This window comes from Carlito syrichta, unplaced genomic scaffold (assembly GCF_000164805.1).
Source record: "Carlito syrichta isolate Samal-C Ts95f unplaced genomic scaffold, Tarsius_syrichta-2.0.1 Scaffold230023, whole genome shotgun sequence".
Classification (NCBI taxonomy): Eukaryota; Metazoa; Chordata; class Mammalia; order Primates; family Tarsiidae; genus Carlito; species Carlito syrichta.
The window spans coordinates 28,122-55,858 of record NW_007174119.1 but is presented as its reverse complement, the minus strand read 5'-3'; the positions used below and the strand labels follow the sequence as shown (position 1 = coordinate 55,858).

Sequence of the window (27,737 nt, the reverse complement as noted above, 5' to 3'; positions counted from 1 at the left end):
ACCCCCATCTGGTGTGCAATGAGGCGAAGACCAATCAATAATGCATGGCTACATGAATAACCACCATGATAACCACTTATTTGGGAAGATGTAATCAGGCCCCATTCTGAGGGTGGATGTTTGTGTGTGTGACGATGTGTGTGCGCCCGAGTCCTCCCACGACACAGTCCCTCTCCCATCTCCCTTCATCTGAGCTCCCTCTAATCCGATATTCCAAAGACATAACATTCAAGAAACCAGGAGGAAGGGCTTGATCCTCATGGTATGTTATGTTCAAAGAGGCCTTCCCAGCCTCTACGCTGGTGATCAGAGTACACAATGACTCCACACACCTGAGCAAACAGCCTGGAGACTGTTGGTTCTCAAACTTGGTCACGCATTAGGATCCCCTGGGAAGTTTTAACAAGTCATGATGCCGGGGTCCGCCTCCCAGTGACTGGGATTTCACTGGCAGGTTGTGACCTGGCAATAGATTTTTTAAAAATCTCCACAGAGGAGTCCAACATGCAGTCAAGGCTTCACATCCCTATCTGAGACCCAACAAGTGTCAGTGCTAGAGAGAATGTTCCTGATCCTCTAGCTTTCACATTTTATACCTGAGGAAACTATCACCAGGAGAAGGGACAACCATCTTCCCAAACCTCTGCTCTGGGGCACTTTCCACAGTCCTGCACCATGCGACTCATCCATGGGGAGGTTGTGGAGACAGGATTGACCCCGTATCCAGTCTGTTCCAAAAACTCCAAGTGGCTCTTTCCAATTTCCTGGGTCCTTGGCAAGCTCAAGGAGTCTGAGTTCCTCCATCCTGTGTGTGCGTGTGTGTGTGCGTGTGTGTGTGTGTGCGCGCGCGCATGCCCGCGTGCATGTGTGTACATCTGAGTCCTCCCACAACATAGCCCCTCGCCTAGTCAGTGGAGGCTGCCACAGCAGAAAGGAAGGGCAGAAACCCTGGGCCTTCTGGAGGATGAAGGCTGGACCCTTCTCTCCAAGTCCTCATTCTCCCTGCTGAAGGCCCCCACCCACTGAAATCCCTCTCTTCAGTAACTGGTCACAACCCACTCCTTTATGGAAAGCCCTGATGAAAGGCTTATGAAAGCCCTCCCTTTTCCTCTCTGACCACGCCCACACCACAGAAGCTGATGGGCACTAATGAGCTGGAGCAGGGTGAACAGGGTAGGGAATTGTCTTTATTGTCCAACCCACACCCGCCTGCTTCCTCCAGGCCTGGCAGCCCCAGGGCCTCCTGGGGAGGCCTGGCTTGACAGACGAGGGCTTGAGAGCTGAGGGCCAGGCAGGACTGGATGAGTCCGACTCTGTCCCTGGGCCAGGATCTCAGATGGAATCCAGGGCTTACTGCCCCTGGGATCAGTGATAGTATCCTGGAAGCCATGAGGGGTTGTTTTTCCTCAGGAAATGGCACGGCTGGGCTGTTAGTGTTGGACCAGGCCTCTTCCAAGGCTGGGAAGGGAGGACACAAGGGAGCTAGTCTGAAGATTTGCTGCTTTGGGTACTTACCTGACCCTGATAGGGGCCTTTTGTCCCTCCTGAAGCGTGTAAAGAGGCGGACTAGGAGAGCATCTGATAGGGAGATGTCCTGGGAAGTGGAGAAAGCCAGGTGGGTCCTGGGAGCCGCCCCTGTAGGCCAGGGCTAGAAGGAAGAGCCTGCTCTGTCAGACTGGCCTGGAGCTGGGGCTATCTAGCTTTGAGCTTCCCCAGCCCAGAGCCACTAGCACAGAAGCTTGCCCAGCGCTCAGATGGAAAGATGGACTTTCTCTGGCAACCAGGCAAACAACCCCTTTATACTAGGTCCCCAAGTCTCAGTCACGCAAACCCCTTTCTCTGCTCGCTGAGCACACAGGAAGCTCGCTCTTGTGTATCCAGAAGCCCTGAGCCCCTTTCACCTCTAGAACTGGCAGACCCCACCCCTCCTGGGAGAAGGGAAACAGGGATTCCTCAGGGGACAGTCACCTCAAGCTGTCTCCTACTCCTTCTGTGGCTTGTCCAGGGGGCAGCAGAGGCCTGAGACTTTCAATGTGTCCCTGGGCGTGAGCATCAAAAGAGACTGTGTCCTCAGGCAAGGCACTTCACTTCTCTGAGACTCTTCTCCAAGCCATGATCATCCACCATCCTAACTGCCCACCCTGTGGCCTGTGGGCATCATGGAAATCAAAGGGGCAACTCCATTGGAGCCAGCAAATGTCTGTGGGGCATCCAGTGGGATCCATTTACTGCCACGGATGCCCCTCACCTCCTGGCCCTCAGGATCTCTTGATGGAAGCCACAAGTCACCAACCATGCTACAAAATGTAGTGGAAAATCTGGGACAGGAGAGACTCATTCTGACTCTGGGGTAAAAGAGCTAGAGCCTGTCTGGAAGAGTACATGGTCAGGAAATGCCAGGGCTGGGGGTGCACTACCCTCTGAAGAGCTGTCTCCACCTTGAAGGGTTTTCCGGGGATCTGCCTCCTGCCAGAAAAGGGACCAGCCTGGCGCTCCAAGTGTCAGGGAGCTGGCCTCCAGCTCTGGCTTTGCCATTCTTTCACATGTGACCCTGAGCAAGTCACTTAGTCCTGTTGAGTCTGTTTCCAGATCTGTGTAACTGGGATAATAATCACATTCAACTCACAAGATTGTTGTGAGGATTAAGTCAGACAACAGATGCAACCGTGCTTCATTTAAAGAAAAAAGAAGTTAAAAGCAACGACAGATATTGTCTGGGCTGTGGACCTCTGCTTCCAGGTCTGTGAACTGAGACTAATGATGCTGCCCTGTCCCCTCACACCCTCATCCTGTGCCGGAGGGGATGACCGACAGGAACCGCCTCTGCGGTAAACAGACAGTGCATATGTCAGGGATTGTTACTGTTGTTGCTATTACCGTTATAATACAAGGGTCTAATACATTTTATTAAAGCATGATAATTATTGTTTATCATCATCTCCATAAAATCCTCCCCACCCAGCCTGCCATCCCTGCTCAAGAGGGGCTGCCTCCGCCTGACCTCTCTGCTCCTCTCCCTGCAGTGCCACCCGATGACCCTGTCATCCTGGGAGGGCCTGTGATCAGCCTGCGGGCGGGGGACCCCCTCAACCTCACGTGCCACGCAGACAACGCCAAGCCTGCAGCCTCCATCATCTGGTTGCGAAAGGGAGAGGTCATCAATGGGGCCACCTACTCCAAGGTGAGACTCTGGCAGAGAACAAGAGGGAATAGCTTGGGGAGAGACTGGTGGGAAGGGGAGAAGATCAACTGGAGAGGAGCTGATAGGGAGGGGCCTGGGTAGGGGTTTGGTGGGGTGGGAACCAGCTCTGCCTGTCTCTCTGTAGCTGTCACTCTATGTGTGTCTGTCTGTAGCTTTTTGTTTCTCTCGCACCTTGTCTCTGCAAGACGCTTTTCTCATTCTCTGTCACTTTTTCTCCCTATGACTCTCCTACTCGTCTGTATGTATGTCCATCCTTTTATCTGAAGTTTACTTTCTCCAATTCTCTCTCCTTCCCCTCTCCCCCACCCCGCCCCCCAACCCCCATGGGCTAGGCTAGACTTGGTGAAGAAAGGGTGATCAGAAAGCAGAAAGGGAAACTCAAGAATAGAAATGCCAGGGGCCAGGGTCTAGGACCTGGGGATGCCAGATAAAATACAGAATGCTCTTACAGTGTAAACATTTGTGCCCCTCCACCCCAAATTCACATGTCAAGATCCTAACCCCTAAGGTGATAGTATTAGGAGGTGAAACTTTTGGGAGGTCATTAGGTCATGAGGATAGAGCCCTCGTGGATGGGATTAGTGCCCTTAAAAAACAGGCCAGAGGAAGACCCTTCTGAATTGTGCGGACACTGCCAGAGGGGGCCATCTATGAGCCAGGACATGAGCTGTCACCAGAGATCTTGGACTTCCTTGATCTTGGACTGGCCCACCTCCAGAAATAACTTCCTGATGTTTTATGAGCCACCCCAGTTTTATGGTATTTGGTTATAGCAACACAAATGGGCTAAGACAGATGCCCAGTTAAATCTGGATTTTTTTTTAAAAAGTAATTTTTTTTAGTATAAATATGTTCCAAATATTGCATGGGACATCCTTACGGGCCATACTTAAACTAAAAAATTATCATTGTTTATCTGAGATTCAAATTTAACTGAATGGCCTGTATTTTTATTTGCTAAACCTGGTTGCCTTTCCAGGGCTGTCAAGTAAGGCTGTCCAAGATGCCTGGTTCAGGCCAGAGATTTAGCCTAGAATCCCTTACTAAACCCACCCCTGCTGTGCCGACCAACAGGGGCGCGTTTCTCTAATTCACCACCAGGTGTCACGGGCTGGAAGTCCCCTGAACTTGCCCCCGTAATCATCGGGTTTTTTTGTTGTTTTTGTTGTTGTTTTGTTTTTGGTATTTGATGATGATTTGATGGCTCAAGGCCTGGTAGACCCAGGAAGGGACCAGGGTTAGCTAATTCTTAGGGGCAGCAAATAATTTGCCAGCAAGCATGCCTTTGATATGCAGGCCAACCAACCCTGAGTCCAGGTCCTTTCTAGCAGTTTGGGAGGCTGAGGTGAGAGGATTGTTTGAGCCCAGGAATTCAAGACCATCCTGAGCAACTTAACGAGACCCCACCTCTACAACGAAAAATTTAAAAATTAGCTGGATGTGGTGGCATACACCTGTAGCCCCGGCTACTAAGAAGACTGACGCAGAAGATCACTTGAGCCCAGGAGTTCGAGGCTGTGGTGATCTATGATCCTGCTACTGCACTCCAGCCAGGCACTAGAGCAAGACCCTATCTCTAAAATATATTTTTTTTACAAAAAGAAAGTTATTAAAAAAACAAAAAGCAATTGTCTCCTGATCTGTTAGCCTCTCCATAATAAAAACAAAATCCCAGGTACATTTTTTTTTAACTTGGGGTCTCACTTTGTCCCCCATACTGGAGGGTGGTGGCACATCATAACTTACCACAGCTTCAATTTCTGGGCTCAGATAATTCTTCCACTTCAGCCTCCCAAGTATCTGGGACTACAGGTCCATACCACCACGTCTGGCTAATTTATTTTTATTTTTGTAGAGACGAAGTCTTGCTATGTTGTCCAGATTGGTCTCAAACTTCTGGGTGCAAGCAATCCTCTCACCATAGCCTCCCAAAGTGCTAGAATTACAGGGATGAGCCACTGCGCCTGACCACCCAGATACATTTTTAAACAGCCCCCATCAAACTCCACAAAGGAGACTGTGCAGAGTTCCAGTCAGGGTTGATGGACCACAGAGCCTTTAAGATGCAGGGGATCTTACTGGACAGCTGAGCCAACCTCTATTGTCTGCAGATAGAAAATTGAGGCCCGGCAGGGAAGTGACTACCCTTCTCAGCGGTCGAGTGGGCAGTACGAGGCCTGGAACCGCAGTCTCCTGATGCCCAGGCCTCTACTTTTTCCTGTGCTCCTCCCAGCGCAGCCTCAATGGATGGGCAGCTACCTGGTGTGCTCAGAGGGCACCATTCAGAGGCTGTTTCAGGGCCCAGGGTGAGTCAGCCTCCCGGGTTCTGCGTCTGGAGGAACCACCCTCCAGCTCTCCTCAGCTCTGAGGGCCATCCTCAGCCTCAGGGAGTGAGGAGGTACAGTGAATGAGAAGCCTGCTCCCCAGTCCTGACCTACCTCTGGCTCCTCTTCTCAGATCCTGGGAAGATAAGCAGGGCCTCTGCCATCCCTGGAGGATGTGAGGCAAACCTGTTCCTGCTCTGAGGGTGTGTCCTTCCTGTCCTAAAATGACCACCCTGCCAGGGCTGCTGATCACAGCACCCAGAGTCTGGTGCCATGACCGAGGACAAACATCTTCCCTTGGGCACAAGTCCATGGGCAGGGGACAGAGAGGAAGCTGCCTCTTGAGAGACCAATCCCCCACTCGTGTCCTGAAGCTACCTTGTTATGTTATAAAATACAAAAATATGACACAGGAAGTGGATTTTCCAGAGGAGGCTGAAAAGGAAGGAAAGCAGTGTTCCTTCTAGTTTGTCCAGGCCCTCCCTGAAGTTGGGCCAGCCTGGCCTCTGCCAGGGTTTATGTCCACAGAGGACACACCCACCTGGTGAAGAGAGAGGTCAGGGTCATCCTGCTGGATTTGTTCTGGCACTCACTACCTTGACCCCAGCATGTCATCCTCGTCCATGTTGTAAAGGTCCCACAGACAACCTGGCACTGTGCTCCTGGAGACTGGGGCAGGAGAGGCCACCAGCCACCCTCTGCCCCAACCCAGGAATGGCAGCATTGGGCAGCCAGGGCCCTGGGTTCCAGATACCCCTCTGTCTAACCTCCGGAAACTCACTCCCTGGGCCTCAGTTTCCCCATCTGCAAAACAAAGACGCTGGCTCAGATGCTACAGAAAGGAAAAAGATTCCTCGGGCAGCAGTCACCTCAGGTGGTCTCCTGGGAGCCCTACCCCTTCTGTGGCTTGCCCAGGGAGCAGTAAAGGCCTGAGACCCTCAATGTGTCCCTGAGCATGAGCATCTGAAGAGGCTCTACATTCTCAGGCAAGGCACTTCGCTTCTCTGGACCTCTTCTCCAAACCATGATCACTCACCCATCCTATGGCCCATGATCATCATGGAAATCAAAGGGGCGGCTCCATTGGAGCCAGCAAATGTCTATGGAGCATTCACCAGGCACAGGGCTCTGTGCTGAGCACCGATGAGCAACAAGCCTATGACTTGGAGCACACTGAGAAGAGCGAACAATCCCAGGGCTCCCAGGGAGCAGGCTGTCAGAGCCCACCCTTGTGATTCCCTCGCCCAGGGGCCCAGTCAGAACCACAAGGACCATCATCATAGGCCAGCAGCACTTCTGATTTCCCTAGACAGGACACACAGGAGGAGGGGCGGGAACATTCGCAGTTCAGAGACAGAGAGGCTGAGAGTGCACATACATGCACACGCAACCAAGCAGCCTCCAAGGTCCACAGCAAAGACCCCGAGGGCAGCTTTCACCACCCTTGGGTCTGAAGCCTGCAGTATCTGCCACATGGTAACACCCGTGGGCTCAGGAACTGGCGGCCTACATTTGGATCCAGGCTTTGCCACCTTCTGGCTGTATAACCTAGCCTCGCTGTGCCTCCCTCTCCTCATCTATACAATGGGAGCAACAACAGCACCCACTTTCAGGGACAGCTGTGAGGTCTGAGTGAGCACTCAATGAGCACGGCTGTTCGGATTGCTGCCACCCCCTCTGGATCCTCCCGAGCCCAGGGCCCACCTTGCCAGCTGCATTTCCAGTGTCATAGAAGGGTAGGCCGCATGGTTCTACAGACCTAGGTTCAAACCTGGGCTCCATCACATGTTCCAGGGACTTAATCTCTCTGCCTCAGTTTCCCCACCTGCAAAATGAGGATGATAATAATATGGTCACCTGTTCAAAGGAATTATGCATTGAAAGTACCTTGTAAAGAGTGGGGTATGGGACAAGGGCTCTGCAGATGTTATTACTATTACAGACTCCCTTCCCATAGAAGGAACCCCAGGTCCTCCGCCCCAGAAGTCATACAGCTATTTCATTAAAAGCCAACCCTGCCGGGCTCGGTGGCTCAGCCTGTAATCCCGCGCTTTGGGAGGCTGAGGTGAGTGGATTGCCCGAGCCCGCGGGTTCGAGACCCGCCTGGGCAGCAAGACCTCATCTCTACAATAAATCAAAAAATCAGCCGGGCGTGGTAGCGCATGCCTGTAATTCCGGCTACTCGGAAGGCTGAGGCGGAAGGATCGCCGGAGCCCAGCAGGTCGAGGCTGCGGTGGCCGGGAGCGGCCACTGCACTCCAGTCTGGGCGACAGAGTGAGACTCCAACTCAAAAAAACAAAAACAAAAACAAAAACAAACCAACCCTAGCTGGGCTCGGTGGCTCAGCCTGTAATTCCGCGCCTTGGGAGGCTGAGGTGAGTGAATTGCCTGAGCCCGCGGGTTCAAGACCCACCCCGGCAACTTGGCGAGACCTCATCTCTACAATAAATCAAAAAAAATGAGCTGGGCGTGGTAGCACGCACCTGTAGTTCCAGCTACTTGGAAGGCTGAGGTGGAAGGATCGCCGGAGCCCAGCAGGTCGAGGCTGCGGTGGCCAGGAGCGGCCACTGCACTCCAGTCTGGGTGACAGAGTGAAACTCCAACTCAAAAAAAAAAAAAAAAAACCAACCCTGGTCTCAAAGTCTCTGTCTTGCCGGCTGACCATTGCCTCTGCTGCTCCACCATGTGGCCAGTAGGGAACAGATGAGCCTGGTTCCTGGAGGACAATAGTCCCTGGCACCTGGCACCCAGGAGCAGGACTGGGAGAGAGAGGAGGCCCTCCCAGCACAGGCTGGCAATGCTTCTCCTTAACACGCTGTTGCCACAGCCTGCAGGACCTGGGTGCCGGAGTGAGCCCTCGGCTGGGCAGGAAGGGCTTCTGGCAGGGGCTCCCAGCGGGTGTCTGGTCTGGCCTCAGAGGCACGGAGCTGGGAAAAGACTGCTTTCCTAATCTCTTCCTGGATACCCAGGCCGCCTGGGGACAGCAGGCTCCTCCCTTTCCCTTGTGCTTCTCTGGGCCTGGCACCAGAATGGCAGCCACATGGCATTCATCTGGAAAGCTCACAAATTCACAAACCAGGGGAGGAAGGGTGAGTTATAGAAAAGGAGGGAAGAGAATATGGACTGAGCCAGAGAGAACACTTCCCATGAGCCAGCTTCCAGCCCCACCAGATGCTTCTTCGGGATGGGGACAAGGCCTTGATGCTGGTGTCAGGACAGGCAAGAGGGTGCTTGGTCTGTGGACGCACAGTGGTGTCCACGTCTACCTGGGAGCCTCTTGCCCTCCAGTCCTACTCCTCTACCTCCTCTAGCTTCAGGCTGCCACCTGCCTACAGGGCTGCCAACCAGCCCACCACCAGGACCACTGGTCTTGGCCTGTTAGGACCCACACTAAAATGAACTTTGGAGACCCTACTCGGGAAAGGAATAAGCGCTCATACCCTCACTCCCCACTGTGCACACCTTCCCCCACCCCTGTCACCCCATCACCCAAAGTCCCATCGTCCAGCTTAGGGGCCTCGAGTCTCGCTCATCCTTAGCTTTGTGAAGGGCACCCCTTCTGGCCTCAGCCACAAGACTGGATGCAGGGTCTGTGCAGTTCCCCACCTGCCCCACCATGTCCTTATTCAAACCAGGTAACAACAGACCCACACAGATCCCCAAGCAACTATGAAAAGGGGAAGCAGAGGGATAATTTAAAAAAAAAAAAAAAAAAAAGGACCCAGCAGGTGGGGGAGGTAAGTGGGGTGGGAAGAGAGAGGAGGCCCGTTGCCAGGCAATCAGGCCTGCTCAAGGCCTTCCAGGCTGTTTGCATATCAATGAGCCTCCCATTTTTAGTACCAGGGCTGGAGCACCACCCACTGTGCTTCCCCCCTCCCCCCCAAGCCGCCTTTCGCTGGGGGCTCAGCTTGACTCTCCATTGCCCAGCTGAGGCCCTGTGGGCTTTGGAATGAACGGGTGGCTGCTGCTACCCATGCTGGACAACCGCACCAAGGGTACACAGTGTCCCCAGCTGGCCCAGCCTGCCAGACCACTCCTGAGAAACCAGAGTTGAATGCCAAGCCTCTGCCTTTAGGGAAGGGGCGTTGAGGATGGTGCACAGACCTGAAGCTGCACCCGAGCAGAGTCACACAGTCACTGGAGCACTCAAGAAAGTCTCCTAGAAGCAGTCAGTGGACAGAAGCCCGTGAACACCCATAAACAGAAGCAGGTATTGAGGGTTGGGTGGGAACCCACCCACAGGGCCATGTGCTCTGGCACTCATTCCTGGGCATGGGATGTACACATGCTGTCTATATCTGCACACACGGGGGCTGGGTCCTTGCGGACCCTTGGGAGCCATCATCATAGTCACATGGGGCAGCCTGGGAGACCCGGAGGCTGGCATGGTGGCCCCCAAAACAAGTGGTCCACGACTTCCCTCCCATTGCTGACTTGCGTTTTTTGAAGCAGGAGGGGGCGGGGAGCAACGCCTATCGTGTGTTCCCAGAACCCAGTTCAGTGAAGACGAGGGGGATGGTGCTGGGAGGGGAGCACAGCTACAGCAGGAACACACAGACAGAAGGTTCCACCGGACACCACCTTTAAGCCTGCAAAGTCCAAAGGCTCATTTGCATATGAGAAGTGATGATGAGGAGAGACTTATAAAAAAGGAATGAGGCAAAAGAAAGAAGAAAGGAGAGGTGAGATTAGAAAAAAATGAGGGGAAGAGGAAAACTCGGTTACAGACAGCTTCTCCCCTTCCTACTCCCCCACTTCTCACCCCTGCAGGCTCACCAAAAATCCCCTCAGCTCTCTAGGCTCCATCTAGCCTCCCTCACTGCAGTCATCCCATAACCAAGCCGGCAAACCCAGCCCTCTTCCCTGGAATACCCGCTGCCTGTGATCTGGGGTCCCCCGAGAGCCAGGGACCAGGGTGGGGTGCTCAGGGCCTTCCATGGGAAGTGAGAGGGCACTGGGGCGCTCACCTTTCCCTTGCTATTCCCTTGTTTAATGAACACATCTCCCTTTTTCTCTAATTAGGTGGAACAAACAACTTGAACCAGAATTTTTATTTCCCAGAAAAGCACACGCCTAGACCCAGTAAATATGTCATTAATCATCATTCCGAGACGGAGGAGCACGCTGGGTGCAGGGAGGAGGAGAAACAGTCAGAGGGCCTAATTAGAGCTCGGGCCCCCTCGCTTCCCTCCCACCGGCACCCACAGGGCCCGGCTCCCCTCCACCGCCCAGAGCCCATCCTTCCGAGGGGTTTCTGGCAGATTCAAGCTTATGTAAATGTCCCTTGTTAACACAATGGAAAAGTAAAGAAAAGAAGATGGGAAGAACAATACCAGCCCCCTTCCTGCCTCCCTTCCTCCCCTCACCCTACCCAAGGTCTTCGTTTTATCCAGGAAATCGTTCTTATTATCGCTTGGCTATTTATAGTCAGGCGAGGCCTGCTGGAGAGCCCCAAGCCAACATGCTGTAACTTGGAACCGGCTGCAGCTCCCTGCTGCTCCGGCTTTAGCTTGAGGCTCAACTGCACTCCCCTCACCCCCTTTTGCTGGCCCTGAGGCAGGTCTGAAGACTCTGGCCCACTGGCTACCGGGACCCCCTCCTTGACTAGCTGTGTCTGGTCACATTACTCTCCTCCTTCCCTCTGGGTGGACCCCTCTGTCCAGGACCACGGCCAGCACCCCAAGTCCCAGGGCCTGCTCTGTGGCTCCCTCTAGAATTTGATCATCTGGCTTTGGCTAAAGTACAATGCACTACTCTTGATAGAGACTCTGGCCCTATCCTCCTGAGGGTCGCCCTGAGTCGAGAGGGACCACACTAAACTGAGGACCCAGAAAGCCATGTCCCAGTGGTACACATCGCCCTAACTGTTCCCACCTGCCCTGTGAAGATCACAATACCACCTCAGCATCTCAGGAGCTGTGGCAGAGGGTCGCAGCCCAGGGCAGCCCAGGGCTTACCCATTCGGAAATGCAAATTCTAGCTCCACCCTGCAAGTTCCTGATTCAATTTGAACTCAGTTTTCTCTTTTGCTCAATAGAGATAATGCTCCCTCCCTTCCAGAGCCCTTGTGAGAAACAGACACAATGTTGACGTCACTTTATGGGAGATTTTGAGGGGGCAGAGTCTGTTCATCTAGTCCCTGACTATGATCAGAAAAACAGGACTGCAGCCGGGCTCGGTGGCTCAGCCTGTAATCCCGCGCTTTGCGAGGCTGAGGTGAGTGGATTGCCTGAGCCCGTGGGTTTGAGACCCGCCTGGGCAGCAAGACCTCATCTCTACAATAAATCAAAAAATCAGCCGGGCATGGTAGCGCATGCCTGTAATTCTGGCTACTTGGAAGGCGGAGGCAGAAGGATCGCCGGAGCCCAGCAGGTCGAGGCTGCGGTGGCCGGGAGCGGCCACTGCACTCCAGTCTGGGCGACAGAGTGAGACGCCAACTCAAAAAAAAAATAAATAAATACATAAATACATAAATAAATACATAAAATAAAAGTAAATAAAACAGGACTGCATCCCTGAAGGGAGAGATGGCCATTCCCAGAATTGGAAGTCTTTGCATACCGAGCGGACTCCAGTCCTGACCTGAAAGTGCTCCCCACACCCAGCACACCCTTTCCAGCTTGCACATACCTTAGTGGGCCCCAAATGATAGGGAGGTCACTGGAAAGGGGAACAGGGGAAGGAAGGGAATGGGAGCCATAAGCGGGACCTTGCTACAGAATGACATCGTGGTCCTGTAGAAAAAAAACAATGACCTTGGAAGACAAGAGAGTAGAGGTTTTAGGACTTGTGTTCATTTCCTAGGGCTGCCATAACAAAGCACCACAACTTGGCACTTAAAACAACAGAAATTCATTCTCTCACAGTTGTAGAAGCCAACAAATCTGAAATCAAGATGTCAGCAGGGCCTTGCCACCTCCAAAGCTCCCAGGAAATATTCTTCCTTGCCTCTTCCAGCTCCTGGTGGCTCCTGGAGTTCCTTGGCATGTGGCAGTATCTCTCCAGTCTCTGCCTCTACCCTCACATGGCCTTCTCCTCTGTGTCTCTGTCTTCTCTTCTTATGTTGAACTCCAGTTGTTTTGGCTTAGGGCCCACTCTAAACCCAATGTGATATCATCTCAAGATCCTTAACTAATTACCAATTACTTAACCAATCTGCAAAGATCCTATTCCCAAATAAAGTCACAGTCTTTAGAATTTGGGGACACTATTCAATCTTCTGCAGGATCCTAGACTTATTTCACCACCAACTTGAAGTGTGAATTGAGTTAAGCTCTGAAGCCTCTCTTTCATCACCATCAAATGGAAGAGAATGGCATCTGTCCTGCCTATGATTGGTCAAGTCGCTAATGAGATCAGGAAGTGAAATGATTTGAAAAGTTGAAAGGGGTTACATTGATAAATAATTCGGAAAGTTGGTGTGGGCCAGATGCAGTGGCTTATGCCTGTAATCCCAGCATTTTAGGAGGCTGAGGCAGAAGGATCACTTGAGTCCAGATGTTTGAGACCAGCCTAGGCAACATAGCAAGACCTCATCTATATAAATTAAAAAAAAAAAAGCAAACAACTAGCTGGGCTTGGTGGCACATACCTCTAGTCCCAGCTACTCAGGAGGATCCCCTGGTTATGCAACAGCACTCCAGCCTGGGCAACAGAGTAAGATCCCAACTCAAAAAAAAAAAAAAAAAAGTTAGTGCACACTGATTCTGCCCACCTCCCCACACACCCTTGCCCTGAACCCATGCCCCAAGCTGCACCCCTTTCTGCAGATTGTCACCCCTCAGGGGTCACAAATACCTGTCTGTTGCAAACCACCTCCTTACTTCCTGTAGACCCTGAGACCCACCCAGACACCATAGACAAAAACAGACACAAGTTTATTTCTACATTGGACCTACCCAAAGCCTGGTTTCCACTGAGCCCAGGCTGGTTTCCTCTGTGCTTTTAGCGTGCAAGTCCAGACTAATTTTCACACATGTTGGAAAACTTTCAAGCTCCTTTTTCCTTCCACAGTCCATGCTTAGGCAGTCCTTGGAGCCAAGGGTAATGTCCCTTGAGTCTCCTGAGCTGAACCCTCCCACCCACGGCTCTTCCTCCTCCTCTCTAGCCTGGGGCTTGTGCAGCCCCACCCACCCTGGCCATCCCAGCAGAGTGACAAGGAGCTTTCTATCCCTTCTCCCCTTCCCCCCAGACCCTGCTTCGGGATGGCAAGCGTGAGAGCATCGTCAGCACCCTCTTCATCTCCCCCAGCGACGTGGAGAATGGGCAGAGCATCGTGTGCCGTGCCACCAACAAAGCCATCCCCGGAGGGAAGGAGACCTCGGTCACCATTGACATCCAGCGTGAGTTCCCCAGGCCTTACCAAGCCCAGGGTGGAAAACAGGCCATCTGATGGCAGGAAATGGGCCAGACAGCTCTGATGTGTATGGGCAGGAAGGATCATCCTGTATTTCTTATGGTCCTGTGAAGCACCTCACAGATGACACCTGTACAGGGTGGAGCTTCGACACCCATAAGTGTGGTCAGCTGCTGGCTCTGCTGGCCAGATGGGGTGTCCCACTGTTGGAGAGGAAGCCAGCATGGAGATGCTGGGAGCTAAAGGGCCCTCAGGCTCCAGAATGAGCAAGTAGAGAGTGTGCTGGTCACTGTCATGGGAGGGTGGTCAAGGGGATGAGAGGAAGAGAAGGAAGAGTAGTATTTAGTCATCTCACACTTTACGTGCATTATCTCATTTAGCCTTTACAACAGCTGTTTGGGGGAGGTATGACTGTGGTCCCTATCTGGGGAAACAGAGGCACCAAAAGATTGGTTAACTTGCCCAAGGCCACATGGGTTGCAAACCCAGGCAGTGTGGCTCTCTGGAGCCCACCCTGGTAATGCCCCTCTACACTCCCCCATAGGCAGCCTCAGGGGATGTCAGGTGTTAGGATAATATTAATAATAATGAAACTTTGAAGTTCGCCAACATGGCATTCCAAAAGCCACCTACAGGTGATTCCTAAGGTCTCTTAAAAGTCTCCCTAAAGTGTCTGTTGGGCCGAGAACCAAGAAGAGCTTAACAAGGTCTTTCCAGTGGTCTTCCTCTCAGGACTGGATTTGTTTAGGTTTGAAGTATCAGGACTCAGAAGTGGCCATTTCTCCTCTTAGACTCCCTTCCCTGCCACAGAGCGTGATGCCACCATGGCCTAGTGGCTGCTTCGGTCCTGGACAATGAATTACAAAGCTGGAGCTGCAGGCTGCATTCATGTCCTTAGCATTTAATTCCTCTTAAACCAAATGTGTTTTAAAACACCTCCTAACAGCCCCAGCTATTTGCACCTTCTGAATTCTAGGTTCCCCACGACTCTCCAGGGATCTGGAGTCCAGAGTTGCTGTGTCTTAGGGTTTTGAGAACCCATCCTGGCATCCAGAGTGAAGAAGTTCCCACTCAATGTGTAGACTCCTTACAGAACCACTTAGATTCCAGAGGTCAGAAGAAATGGCTGTAAGCCTTGGGTGGGCTCTAGACAACCAGACACAAAGGCTGAGCTCTTGGGAAAGGCTTTATCTTCACTGTCTTGCCACCAGCTATTAACAAAGCACCTTCCCCATCCCAGGCCCCATACTCACTCACCCCAAGGATTTGTCTTTCTGTCCTCATTCAGTGAGAACCAGGAACCGCAGAGCTCTGGCCAAGCCTAGAGCAGGGTGGGGGGCACTTAGAGCACAAAATGTAAGGAAGTACTCACTCTGAGGGTCTGTAGGTACAGGGTCAGCTCCAGACTAGTGAGTGTGGAGCCCTTCTTACACTTTGCATCCTAGACTTCTCCCTCCCCTGGCTCTAGCCCTGTCCTGGCTGTCAGCACCACCTGTTTCTGCGCAGTGAGCAGCCATGGCACAAGTCCAGCTACTGAGAGGAGGCAAGATATACAAGGTCAGGTTGTCCCATGTCCAGTATGACTCCACCAACCATGAGCAGGTAGGCCTAAGCCTGTCACTTTACCCCCAGGACTCCAGTTCCTTGTCTGATTTGACCAAATGACGGCCAAGGACACTTCTTACTCTAGGATTGGCCATGAATCAGAGCTGTCTCCCCAGACACAAGGAGAAAGGGTGGGAAACACACAAGGCATCCAAGCCTCCTACTACCAGGCTGCCATTTGTTTCCACTGCCATTTGTAAAGCCCCCTCCTCTTCTTCTCCCACCTGCCCCCAGTCTAGTCAGGAGGCCTATGCTAGCTACAGAATCTCACACAGAAGAAACCATCTAGCTGGCTCCCCATGTCAGCAGCCTGGGCCCTGGCAGGGAAAGATGGGGAAAAGCAGTGTTTCTGCTCCAGGCACCATCCATCCTCTCCAGACAACAAGAAGGTCATCATAACAACAGCCCACGCGGTGTTCTAGATGCACTCCAACAGAGGGTCAATTGGCCAGGTGCACAGATGACAGTCTGCATCCCAAGAGAATGCTAGGCCTTGCCAGGTCTCTGGGCCCTTTCCAGCTTCCTTTCCCAGAACATCTCAGCCACATAGGAGAGAAGCTTCTGGAATGAGGCTTGAAACCCAGCAGGCCAGTTTCCTAGATCAGTCCCATCCAAGGCAGAACAGAGTAGTGGTTCAGGCCACAGCATTCTTCCTGCTTTGAATCCTGGCTCTGCCACATACTGAGTGACATTGATCTGGTTAGTTGACCTCTTTGTGCCTCAGTTTCCTCATCTGTACATGGAGATAATAATGCTTACCTCCTAAATAGCAGTGAAGATTAAAGGAAATCACTCGTGTCAAGCCCCTAGCACAGTGCCTGACACATTGTGAGGGCACCACACCTGTCAGCTGCTGTCAGAATATACAACCATAGGTGTGTGGTGGCCCCTCCCCAGGTGTCCCCACAGACCCAATGGGGAGAGGTCTTCATCCCATTTGTCCCAACACTCCATCTCCCCTAACCTGAGAGTGTTCTATGTGCGTGCCAAGTCATGCACACACCCTCTCCATCCCTCCCTCTTCCTCCTCCTCTTCCTTCCTCCTCCATTTACTCATTTGCTCATTCGGGAAGCATCCAACTGTTTACTGTGGACACCATGGGCTGGATCAGAGCTGCCTTTGCAAACCTGCTCATTTTCTCAGTCAACCAAGAAGCATCCAAACTCAGCAAAAGCACATTTGTTGTTTGTTTCCCTTGGTCTTTATATGTTACCCAACGGAAGACAAAGCCCCCAGATTGAGTAATGGAAGAGAAAGCTTAACACCCCCAAAGCCTCGCCACATCTGGACTCTGTGTCCAGCTGCCAAGTTTCAAACGGATGTGCTATGAAATCACTGAGTCATGAAGTTTCTCTCTCTTCCCACCCCCTCCTCGATGTAATACTTCCCCTGAAAACACACACACACACACACACACACACACACACACACACACACACACACACAGGCATGTGCAGGTTGCTGATGGAAACACTAACATACTCTCAGCTGCAACATCTGTTCAGTGTGATCTCAGTTCCACCAGCTACATCAAAGCTGCCCTCCTGCAAGTTATGCAGCCAACATCACAAGTGGGATTAAAATCATGTTTAATAGTTGGATATGACATCAACTATTTATACCTCTGGAGCTTGGCAGATTCCTGAAAATTTCTATTCTGTACATCCAGAAAAGAGGGATAGAGGGAGAGGCTTGGGCACCACTGGTCGGAGGGTGGAGGTGCAGATAAGACTAGTGAGTATGGAGCCCTCAGGGACCCTTCAGGACAGTTGGGGCCCAAGGATAATGCAGAGAGGAAGGGCAGAGGCAGGAGAGAGGCCTCCCCACGTGGGCTGCTAATGGCAGGTATGTGATGGAGCATCGGCAATGAGAAATCTCCGACGGGTGTGTGCTCTATACCTCTGCCTCCCGAATCTTCACTTTATGAAGGACACTGCAGCAAAGGATGGGCCTCCTGGAGCAGCACCCCAAGTTCTGCTGACCCGAGCAGGCTGGAGTCTTGCTTCCTTTGTGGTGCCCTTCGTGGGGACCCAAGAGGTCAGCACATTTCCTGGAAATCTCTGAGAAACTGGCTTCTTTGCTTTTTTTTCTGAAAACAGGCAGAGACTCCAGAAAGTCCTTGTGACCTTCCAAAAATTTGCTCTGCTTGTGGGTGGGGATTGGACAGGAAGATGCAGCCCAGGCACCTGGTGAGCCCCCGGGGGACCAGGCTGCCCTCTTAACTCAGCCAGACCTCTGGCCATGACAAGGAAGAAGGATGTGCACTGGCTCCTCATCTTCCCTCCCTCAGAGTGTGGATGCCCCAGGGTGCCAAGACCTGGGAACCACCAAGAGCACAGCAGCAGGGTGACACCACCCCTGGAGAAGGTCGGGATCTGGTTGCCCCTGAGGAAGGCAGGGCCAGACTGAAGCAAGGCCATCCTCAGGCGGCTCTCCACCTCTCTGTGACTCTGCTCTGGGCTGCTCTCCATCTCTGCTGCAGACCCTCAAGCTCTGTTTTTATCCTCACCTCTTGCAGTGTCTGCTTCTCCCTCGTTTCTCTATTCCTCACTATTTGATTTGGTCTTTCTCCCCAACACCCTGTCATTTTTTGTCTTCGTGTGCTGTGTCTCCCTTGGTCTTTTCTGCTTTCAATCTGAAATCCTCATCTGATTTTGAACTCAGCACACACACCAGTCTCTCTGTCTCTCCATCACTCTGCTCACTGCCTCTCTTGGTTTCTGTCTCTTTTTCTTACGCCACCTCTGCATTTTGCAGTGCATGTGTATGGGTATGTGTGTCTTTCTGTCTCTCTTCCTATGTTTTTCCCTGTCTCTGTCTTGCTCTCCCTCTATCTCTATCTCTCTTGTCTTTCTGTCTCTCTCTCTTTCTGTGTGATGTCACTTTCTCTGTCTCGCTGATCTCTCTGTCTCTGTTTCTCTCTCTGTCTCTGTCACTTTCTGTCTATCTCTGTCCGTCTCTGTCCTTTTCTCTGTCTCTGTTTCTCTATTTCTGTCTCGGCCCCCATCCCCCTTCTTCTTTCTCTTCCTCTTGGCCTCCATGTCTCTCCTCTGTGTACGTGTCATTCTGCCCTACCTCCAATCCCATCTACACAGATCTCTCTGGGTCTGTCTGTGGTTCCTGCCTCCTGTCCCTCTCCCTCTCTCTGACTTTCTTCTCCTCCACCTCCCACCATTTAGCACTTCAGAGCTTGGCTTCTTATCATGTCAAATGAGAAAACCATCCCCAGCCTGGGGAGCTGAGGCCGGGTGACACTAGCCAGGACTGAGTGGAGATGATTAAGCTGATGAAAGGGTGTAAATGCTGCTTTCAAGTTAACAAACGCCCCAGAACCTTTACAAAATGAGATAATAAACAGACATTTCAAAGACAGAAAGTGTGTATGGAAGCGAGGCTGAGTGTCCACATGCCCCCTCTGGCCCTGCACCCCTCTTTCCCCTCTCCTTCCTGAAGTGTTTTGTTCTGCCTGAGAGCTGAAGGATGGGGCAGCTCCCAGGCCCACACAGCCTCTGCTTCCTGGCTGGGTGTTCATGGCAACACCAGGCCTTGTCCACAGAGGAGCCCTAAACCCCCTCCAGGACTGTGTGAAGCAGGCACCTCAGGGAATGGAGCAGCCTCTTGCCAAGCCCCCCAACGAAAGGCCAGCGGCTGCTCTGGCCTTTCCCCTCCATGTCACCCGGGGGGTCTCCTTGCCCCGTTCTTCTTTCTCCAGTCTACAGTGACTCTCCTCTCTCTGCAGACCCCCCACTGGTCAACCTATCGGTAGAACCGCAGCCGGTGCTGGAGGACAATGTCGTCACGTTCCACTGCTCTGCAAAGGCCAACCCGGCTGTCACCCAGTACAGGTGAGAGTCACTGCTGGGGAGGCAAACTGGGCACTGGTTTCCCCACCTCCATGCCTATCTTACAAGATGTCACTTAGGGTCTTGGCAGGCCACAGTGTGGTCCTGGTTCACAGCAGGTGTCCAATAGCCTTCTCCCCTTCCCACCATGCCCACCTGCCTGCTGGGTAGGTCCCCTTCCCCTCTCCTCCGTGCATACATTTCTCTGCCATTGGAGGCTGCACAAATCACTCCCTCTGAGTTTATCCTGTATTTCTACACAGAGTGAAAGAGGCTCAGGAATGACAGAATGACAACAAAATCAGAACCTCCATTCTAGTCTGTGCTCATCACACAGCTCACCTGGGTAGGGTAGGATTTTCAGGACAACAGCCCCTTCTGGTGGGTGCCTGGACCATATGCACCCGTGGTCCTTTGTGCCCCTTGCTCACAACCCTGATTCAAGCATCACTGTTTTTTCCATGCACGTCTCTGTCTTATGACAGAACTTCTTGAAGGCAGAAACTGCAGTTTAGTCACTATAAGTCTCAGCATGGAGCACAGCACGTGACATAAACTAGATGCTTCTCAAATGTGTCTGACTGATCCAGTAAACACACAGAGCTGCTTCTCCCACATGTGCCTCCTGCCTATGCACCATCACCGCACAGAATTACAAGAGACTAAGTGACCTCAGAGGTGCTCAAAGGCAGACTTGAGCAGCTCACCTCCTTCGTGATGCTGCATAGAACTCACCACCACCCTGACTCTACCCCTCCGTCCCTTCCCACCAGCCCAGGCTTAGGTGGTGGAACCCAGGGCATCACCTCCATCATTGATCTGGGTTATCAAGCTGCAGCATCAGCAAGTGCCAGGAAAGCTAATGGTCCTGGCCTAGGAAATGAGCCAGCAGGCGGAGAAGAGAAAGGGAAGACAAGAGGCAGTGTGGCCCCAGTGGGCAGAGTGGAAGGAAATGGACACAGAGGCAACCAGGGATTTGGGTTGGGCACAGGAGAAACTCCCTGCAGTGTGGATAATTAAGCAGCACTGGAGCCAGAAACCCGGGAAGGGCATTGAGTCTCTCTCCCTGAGGATATTTTAAAATAGGATGAAAACCCATCTGTCCTGTCCAATTTAACCGTTCACTGGAATGAAGGCAGAAGAAAGGTCAGAGGACTTCCAGGTCCTTTCCAAGTCAAGACTCCAGGCTCCCTGGAATCATGAGGCCCAGCCAGGTCCAGGGAGTAAGTCTGATTTGGTGGGGTCAGAAGTGACTAAAGATACGGGAGAGAAGCCCAATAAGACTCCCTTTGCCTGGACTTCCACCCTGCACCCACCAGGCCTGGGCTTCTCTGCACAAGTTTAGCTTCTCTCCTCTGTCTGCTCCCAGCTCTGTGCATGGTCCCTAAACACCAGGCACAATGTGCCCAGAAAATACTTCTAATACCAGTTTCTCAGGGCAGCCCTTCACATCCACAGACCACCCAGCAGACCACCACCCCCAATTTACCCAGAATGCCTGCTGAGCCCCAGAGACCAGGCCACACAATGTCCAGCTTCCCTTTCCCCTTGCAGCCAGGCTCTGGTCACCTGAGGACCAAACAGCAGGAGGGTTGGGTGGACAGCAAAGCGGCACACCCCACACCTAGCATCCTCTGTTCACAGGTCTGACTCCTCCACCCCAACCAACCTTGTAAACAGCACAGTTTGAGCAAACACCCAGGAAACCAGGCTGCTGGGCCCAATCCCCAAGGTCACTACCTTCAACAAAGCAGAACAGGCATGATGAGAAGGAGAAGAAGGTGTGGATCAGCACAGAAAGAGATAATCCCAAAGCACGTGTGGGAAAATGCTAACAGCTGGGGAATCCACACATAGCGAAGATGGCAGTTAATGGGACTATTCTTGCAGCTTTTCTATAATTTTGAAGTTTGTTTTTTTTTGCAAGCTAAAAAGTTAATAAACAAGCAGAAAACATTCGGATTTCCCTAGGCTACGGGTGCCCTGTGAGTCCTCCCTCTCATCCTGCCCTAGAGTTCACAGTTCACAGCCAGCCCTTCCTGTCCCAAGGAGAAGCTGGAGGGACAGGGAGAGCAGGGTTCCTTGCAGGGTCCACTAGTTCTTATTGGTCATTTTCCCTCATGGCCTTCTGAGTAGCGAGATCAGTGTCCCTCCAGTTCTCCAGAGGCTTTGGGGGAGACCTTCCAGCCTCCAGGTTAATGTGGGAGAGTCAGGGTGGCCTGGGCAGGGAGGAGGTGGGGGCTGTAAAGAGAGAAGGCAGTAAGCACCTGCACCCACCCATACTCGCTCAGACTCCTCATTCCAGTAGCCCGCTACCTGTTCTAGATGAGGTGTTGGGATTCAAGAGGAAAAACTGTAAGCAAATCTCATATGAATACATTGATATTTCCCAACTGACAAGATTATTGGAATCTGTTTCTTTACTTCCGTTCATCTTGATTACTTCCTGCTCCACCTAAGTGACTGTAATCTCTGAAATTAGAGATATGCCCTCCCCCACCCCAGGGTTTGAAAAGAGGGTATGGCCAGGCTCGGTGGCTCAGCCTGTAATCCCACACCTTTGGGAGGCTGAGGTGAGTGGATTGCCTGAGGCCACAGGTTCAACACTCGCCTGGGCAGTGAGACCTCATCTCTACAATGAATCAAAAAATCAGCCGGGCGTGGTGGTGCATGCCTGTAATTCCAGCTACTTGGAAGGCTGAGGCAGAAGGATCACCGGAGCCCACCAGGTCGAGGCTGCGGTGGCCGGGAGCGGCCACTGCACTCCAGTCTGGGTGATAGAGTGAGACTCCAACTCAAAAAAAGAAAAGAAAAGAAAAGAAGGTATGGATGGACAGGGAGCTATCCCCAGTAACTCGGAACCCAGGGCCAGCACAAAAAGTTTTGGAGCCCTTTCGGCTCTGAGGGTCTCTCAGTGGACCCCAACAGGTAGCAGGATGGGGGCACCCACCCGAGATGAAACGCGGGGCTGTTTGAGGACAAACTGGCAACCGTGACATGCCAGGCCTCCTGATTCTGTGATATAAATAATTAATCCTCTTACATTTGTTCAGAACAAATTAGACATTGATTGGAAGAGGCTTAAGCTGACTCCATTTTCGGAGGGGCTAGGAGAGGTGAGGAAAACAACAGTAGAGAAGGCAGGGAGGTGGGTGGGAGGGTGAGGAGGGAAGAGGAAAGACAGGGAGGAGGAGGAGAAGGGAGACCAGATGGGGGCGGGAGGAGCTGGCTCTTTGGGTTCTTGGCCTTGATCCCCTGACCAGCCGCTTGAGTGTAGTGGTTTGAGTGTCTGCATTTTTGGCAGGAAACCCTCAGAGGGTATTTTTGGTGCAGGAAAGGAAGAAAAGGGGAGGGGAAAAAGACTAGCTGAGGGAGATGTGAGCAAGGGGACTCTCGGGGTTCCAAAGGCACCTCCCCAAAAGGCCTGGCCTTGGGCATGTGAGGGCCCAGCCCCAATAGCTCATCCTGCCCATGACCCTGGGGAAGGTTGGTCAGATAATCCCTCCTGTTCCTCCCCCTGCCTCTCTGAGAGGGTCAGAACCGAGGAGAAGCTAAGGGCAGGCCGCACAGGGGCCAGTTCACACAGCACAGCTCTGCTGGGGCAAGAATGCTTCCTCTCCCACAGCCGACCCACCCTCTTGCCTTCCTCCTCTGGCTCCCTCACCATGAGGGGGAGGCCAGCCTGGTCTGAGGAGGGGGGCTGTTGTGCCTGGAAATCTGGGTTCCAGGCCTGCAGGCAGGCACCCCAGAAATTCTGATAACCCAGGGCCAAGCTGGAGGTACTTCATGGTGAGGAGCCCTGGAAGGAGAGAGGAGAAAACCCCACCTTCAGGACCCCCTGAGCAAGAAACAAATGGCCTGCCCCTCACTTGGGCCCAGGCCCACCCCAGAACAGCACCCGGTGCCATGAACAACCAGGAGTGGAAGCCGGCCTGGGCCTCCCTGCCCTCCCCCAAGCCCAGCCAGTTCCCACCTAGCCTCTCCTGCATCCCACCACCTGGCCCCCCTTGCTTCAGCAAGATGGAAGGAACTGGGACTGGACACACATCCCCAACCGTGTGCCTGGAACTGAATTCATCTGCCTCAGGCAGGGGCCAGCCAACTATTAAGTCTGGTCATTAAATTAAAGTTAAAGATTGAAATAACTCATGAATAACTCATAATGGTTTGTTGGGAAGCTCCTTAAGCTCTCAGGGAGCTATGGCTTGCTCTGTTGTTAAACTGTAATTGTTATTATTAATCGTGTTCTTAATAATTACCCAATATTAATTCGCGATAACAACTGCATGGTGCCGGCCTAGGTGTTCTGTGTCATGCAGAGAAGCGGCGTCTCTGGGGGCTGGATGGACCAGACAGAGGCAGGAGCTCATGGAGGGAAGGGCAGGAGGCAGCGTGTCGGTGCCAGGAAAGTTTCCAGGAAGGAGAGAAAGGGAGGCAAAGACAAGGGAACAGGGAAGCTCATGGTTAGAGGAGGGGTGAGGGTGGAGCCAAGGAGTTTCCCCCTCAGCCCGCTGCTCTGGAAAGACAGACACCCCAAGGATGCTTGAACTGCAGTGGGAGGAACCTGGTTAGAAGTTTCGTGATTTCGAAAAGAGTGTTGTCTATGCTAGGATTAAACCAGAGGACGCAGAGAACTCTCTCTCTCCCTGGGATCTGTAAGGAAAGCCCCCACCTGCACATACACACGCACACATGTGCACACTTATGCATGCATACATATGCACACCATGCATGCATATGTACACACATGTGCACACACATGCCCCCCATGTGGGGTTCCAGTACTGTATGCACACAGCAGGCTGCCAGGTAGCTGATCCAATGCAGCAATCCCTGCCCCAGAGCCAGAACCAGCCAAGCTAGAGGCCTTTTGTTCTCGCTCTGGTGTGGTACTGATTGGCGGATGAAAGAACCTTCCTATTCGCCTCCCACCACCAAACCCGCACAGACGAAGCCGCTGCCTCTAAGGAGCAAAGTCAGAGTGGGAGGGCGGAGGCTGGGCAGGAATGAAGGCAAGTGCCATCCTCAGGAGGGAGGCTGAAAGGACTTTTGGGGGAAACGGGACACCATGAGGGACCCTCCCACCCCCACCCGGAGGTGGGAGGCAGGACAGGAAAGCTGAGAGAGCTGGCCAAGTGGGAAGAGAGGGGCAGCCGGGACCCCTCGCTAACACCCCTGCTACTGAAGGGCATTATTATTCTCATCAACTGGTTGAGGAGATGGAGGCCCTAAGTCACAGCTCTCCCCCATCACCTCACCTTATCTGGAAACCAAGCTTCCTGAAGTTTCATTTCTGTGTGTGCGTGTGAGTTTCTGTCTGTGTGTGTACGGGCATGCGCTATTTGACCCCAGCCTCTGAGGTCATGGTTTGGCCTCCTTTTCCCACATGGCCCAGCATGGGATCCATGAGACAGCTCAGGATGGCCAGGCTGTCTAGTGACCCACAGTTGGATATCTATTGTCTAGCCAGCCAGATGGGCTGACCAACCAAATAATCAACTCATCTCCCTCTGGAAGAATCCGTTTGTTGAGTGCCACTGATTGCCTGGTGGCCACAGATCAAAGCCCATCACCTCTGAAACCATCTGGGTAGGAGCCAGACCAATTCTTCCCGAGTCTTTGAAGTAGCCCCTCTGTGGAAATTTCCCATGGGACCCCACAGGGACCCACCACAGGCCTCTTTTTCCTGTGGGATGGAGGTGTCCAGCTCAGAGGGTTGGCCTTGCCATTCGAGGTCCACACCAGCCCCCTGGGCCTCTGTTGCAGGTGGGCCAAGCGGGGCCAAATCATCAAAGAGGCATCTGGAGAAGTGTACAGGACCACTGTGGACTACACATACTTCTCAGAGCCTGTCTCCTGCGAGGTGACCAACGCCCTGGGCAGCACCAACCTCAGCCGCACAGTGGACGTCTATTGTGAGTGCAGCGATGTAGGGGCTTCTCCGGGCAAGCAGGCACTGAGGTGGGGGATGGTCTCTGCCTTGGGCTGGAGAAACCATGGCTGCATTTATTGCACACAATGTAACCTTCATGCTTCACCAGCACATGATGCTTTGCAGAGCACAAAAAGCTGCCTCATATAGTGTTTCATATTTATTTTGATTGTCTTAATGACCCAGTGAGGCAGTGTCTTGGCGTGAGCCTCAATAACAAATTTTATAGATTAGGCGACTTAGATGACAGAAATCAGAGTGCCAGCATGGTTGGTTCTGGTGAGGACTCCCTTCCTGGCTTGCAGACAGCTGTCTTCTTGTTGTGCCCTCTCACAGAGAGGAGAGAGATAGCAAGCTCTCGGGGGTCTCTTCTCATAAAAGCACTAACCCCAACCTGAGGCTTTGATGGTGGATACAAATATGCAGTCCGTAATAGGTAGTATTCGACTCATTGTCTGGATGAAAAGGTAGAGGCCTGAGTCACCCAGTGAGTAGGCAGCAGAATGGGGACTGAGCCCAGGTAATGCCCAAATCTGTTGTCCGTCCACACACTCCACTGCTCCCCACCGAGAGGTCTCACAGATATACCCTCTTCCTCACTGTGGCCAGACAGGCGCCTACAGTGAGACAGCCCAGTGCTATGGACTAGCTGACTGGATGTGTTCAAAACAATGCCCCTTAGCTCAGGCAAGGCCCTTTACAGTTCTAAAGGCACTTTTACAAACGTGATTTAATCTGACTCCCCTACCCTGACAGCATCCAGGTGCTGTTGCTCCCTTTTTATACCCAGGGGTGCATCTCAGAGTCTGGGCCCCAGGTGTCAGCTCAGTCTCTCCCTGCAAGGAGGGTTCCCAGGCCTACCTGGCTGAGGCTCTGGGTCCCTGGCCTGAAATCCCACCATTGTACCAAGCTTAGTCTACAGGAGACTCAGATTATAGTTGATGTTGCAGGACAGTGAGGAGAAGCCTCCCTTAGTGCACTCCCACACTTATAAAGGGGTGAGAAACAGGACCAGGGGCTGCTAGATGGCCACAGGGTCAGGGAGGAGGCTGGGAGCTGCTGGAAGAGGAAACACCCAGGGAGGAGGTCTGGGGAGTGACAGTCCTGCCTCCCTCTCTATCTCTAAGCCCTCCACCTCACCCCAGAGGGCTGGGAGGGCTCAGGGAGCAGGGCCAGGTGCACAGAGTCATTCCAGGTCACCAAGACTAAGGCCTGGAGGGGGTGGGAGCCAATCTGAAGACTGAGGCATGACGATTCCAAGGCCTGAGATTTTCAGGGCAGGAGGAAGGACCCTCCCACACATTGGTACAGGGCTTCCCCGACTTTCTGAAGCCAAGTGGGACCAGGACAGCGGCAAGGGAGTGGGGGGGCCCTGGAGGTGAATCCACCTAGAAATTGGGCCTGAGAGCCTTTCCCCAGGGCAGGTGCTGCCTGCTTATCTCCCAAGGGGTCTCCTCCTTACTTCCTGAGTCCCACTCCCAGGCCCCAGGCCCAACCCGAGCAGAGGGAATGGGCAGAAACAGACTGAGGTGGCACACGTGCCCCACTGCCCCCTTCCTGTCAGGGCTCCAGGCATGAGTGGAAGTGGCAGCAAGGAAGATTCTAGAGCTCCTGGGCCCACTCCTGCCCTGTCTCCTCCTTCCTCCCCATCACAGTTGGGCCCCGGATGACCACAGAGCCCCAGTCGCTACTTGTGGATCTGGGCTCTGATGCTATCTTCAGCTGTGCCTGGACCGGCAACCCATCCCTGACCATCGTCTGGATGAAGCGGGGCTCTGGAGTGGTGAGTCCGACCCTCAGACCCAGCGGACCTCTGACCAGGGGTGGGAGAACAGAGTCGTGAGAGGGAACTCCTTCCAGGAACCCCTCACTGTTAGGTTGGAGGAGCCAGCTTCCACTGTAAGCCAAAGGAGGGAGGATCCAAGAAAGAGCAAAACCTAGATGCCCACAGGATCCCATCTCGCCTGGACCCATGCAGCCATTGAAGTTTTGCCCTATCCTGAGCCTCGTAAGAAAAGCAAAACACAGGGAGTGAACAGTCCCTAGAAAGGCTTTCCAACTGGGTGTGGTGGGGCACAGCACTTTGGGAGACTGAGGAGGGAGGATCTCTTGAGCCCAGCAGTTTGAGAGCAGCCTGGGCAACATAGTGAAACCCGGTATCAAAAAGAGAGAAAGAGAGAGAGGAAGCGGGGGGGGGGGGGTGGGGAGAGAGAAGGAAGGAAAGGACGGAAGAAAGGCAGGAAGGCAGGAAAGAAGAAAGGAAGACTTTAACTCCCCCAATTAAGTTACCCTGCAGCCTTAGGTTTACGCTTCACTTTCTCCCTGTGTTCCTCTTTTGAAACATCTGTCCTCTTCAGTGTGCCTAAGAGTTTGTCGGATGTCCTTGCCATCAGGAGGAGCAGCGAGGGCCTTGTGTTAGGGAAGTAGGGGGAGGCATTGCCCCACATATACACAAGGAAACAAAGAGACACTGGT

At 52.8% G+C, this 27,737-nt stretch overlaps 1 protein-coding gene across 2 annotated transcripts in view; it reads left to right on the top strand.

Moving 5' to 3' along the window:
- The window catches only part of KIRREL3 (kirre like nephrin family adhesion molecule 3), a 145,058-nt gene that overhangs the window by 93,447 nt on the left and 23,874 nt on the right, over positions 1 to 27,737 (top strand). For both annotated transcript variants that reach the window (XM_008051744.2, XM_021709439.1), the window contains exons 6-10: positions 3,024 to 3,181; positions 13,718 to 13,868; positions 19,228 to 19,333; positions 25,097 to 25,245; positions 26,918 to 27,045. In XM_008051744.2, coding sequence (XP_008049935.2) covers positions 3,024 to 3,181; positions 13,718 to 13,868; positions 19,228 to 19,333; positions 25,097 to 25,245; positions 26,918 to 27,045 — 692 coding nt within the window. The remainder of the gene's footprint in view (positions 1 to 3,023; positions 3,182 to 13,717; positions 13,869 to 19,227; positions 19,334 to 25,096; positions 25,246 to 26,917; positions 27,046 to 27,737) is intronic.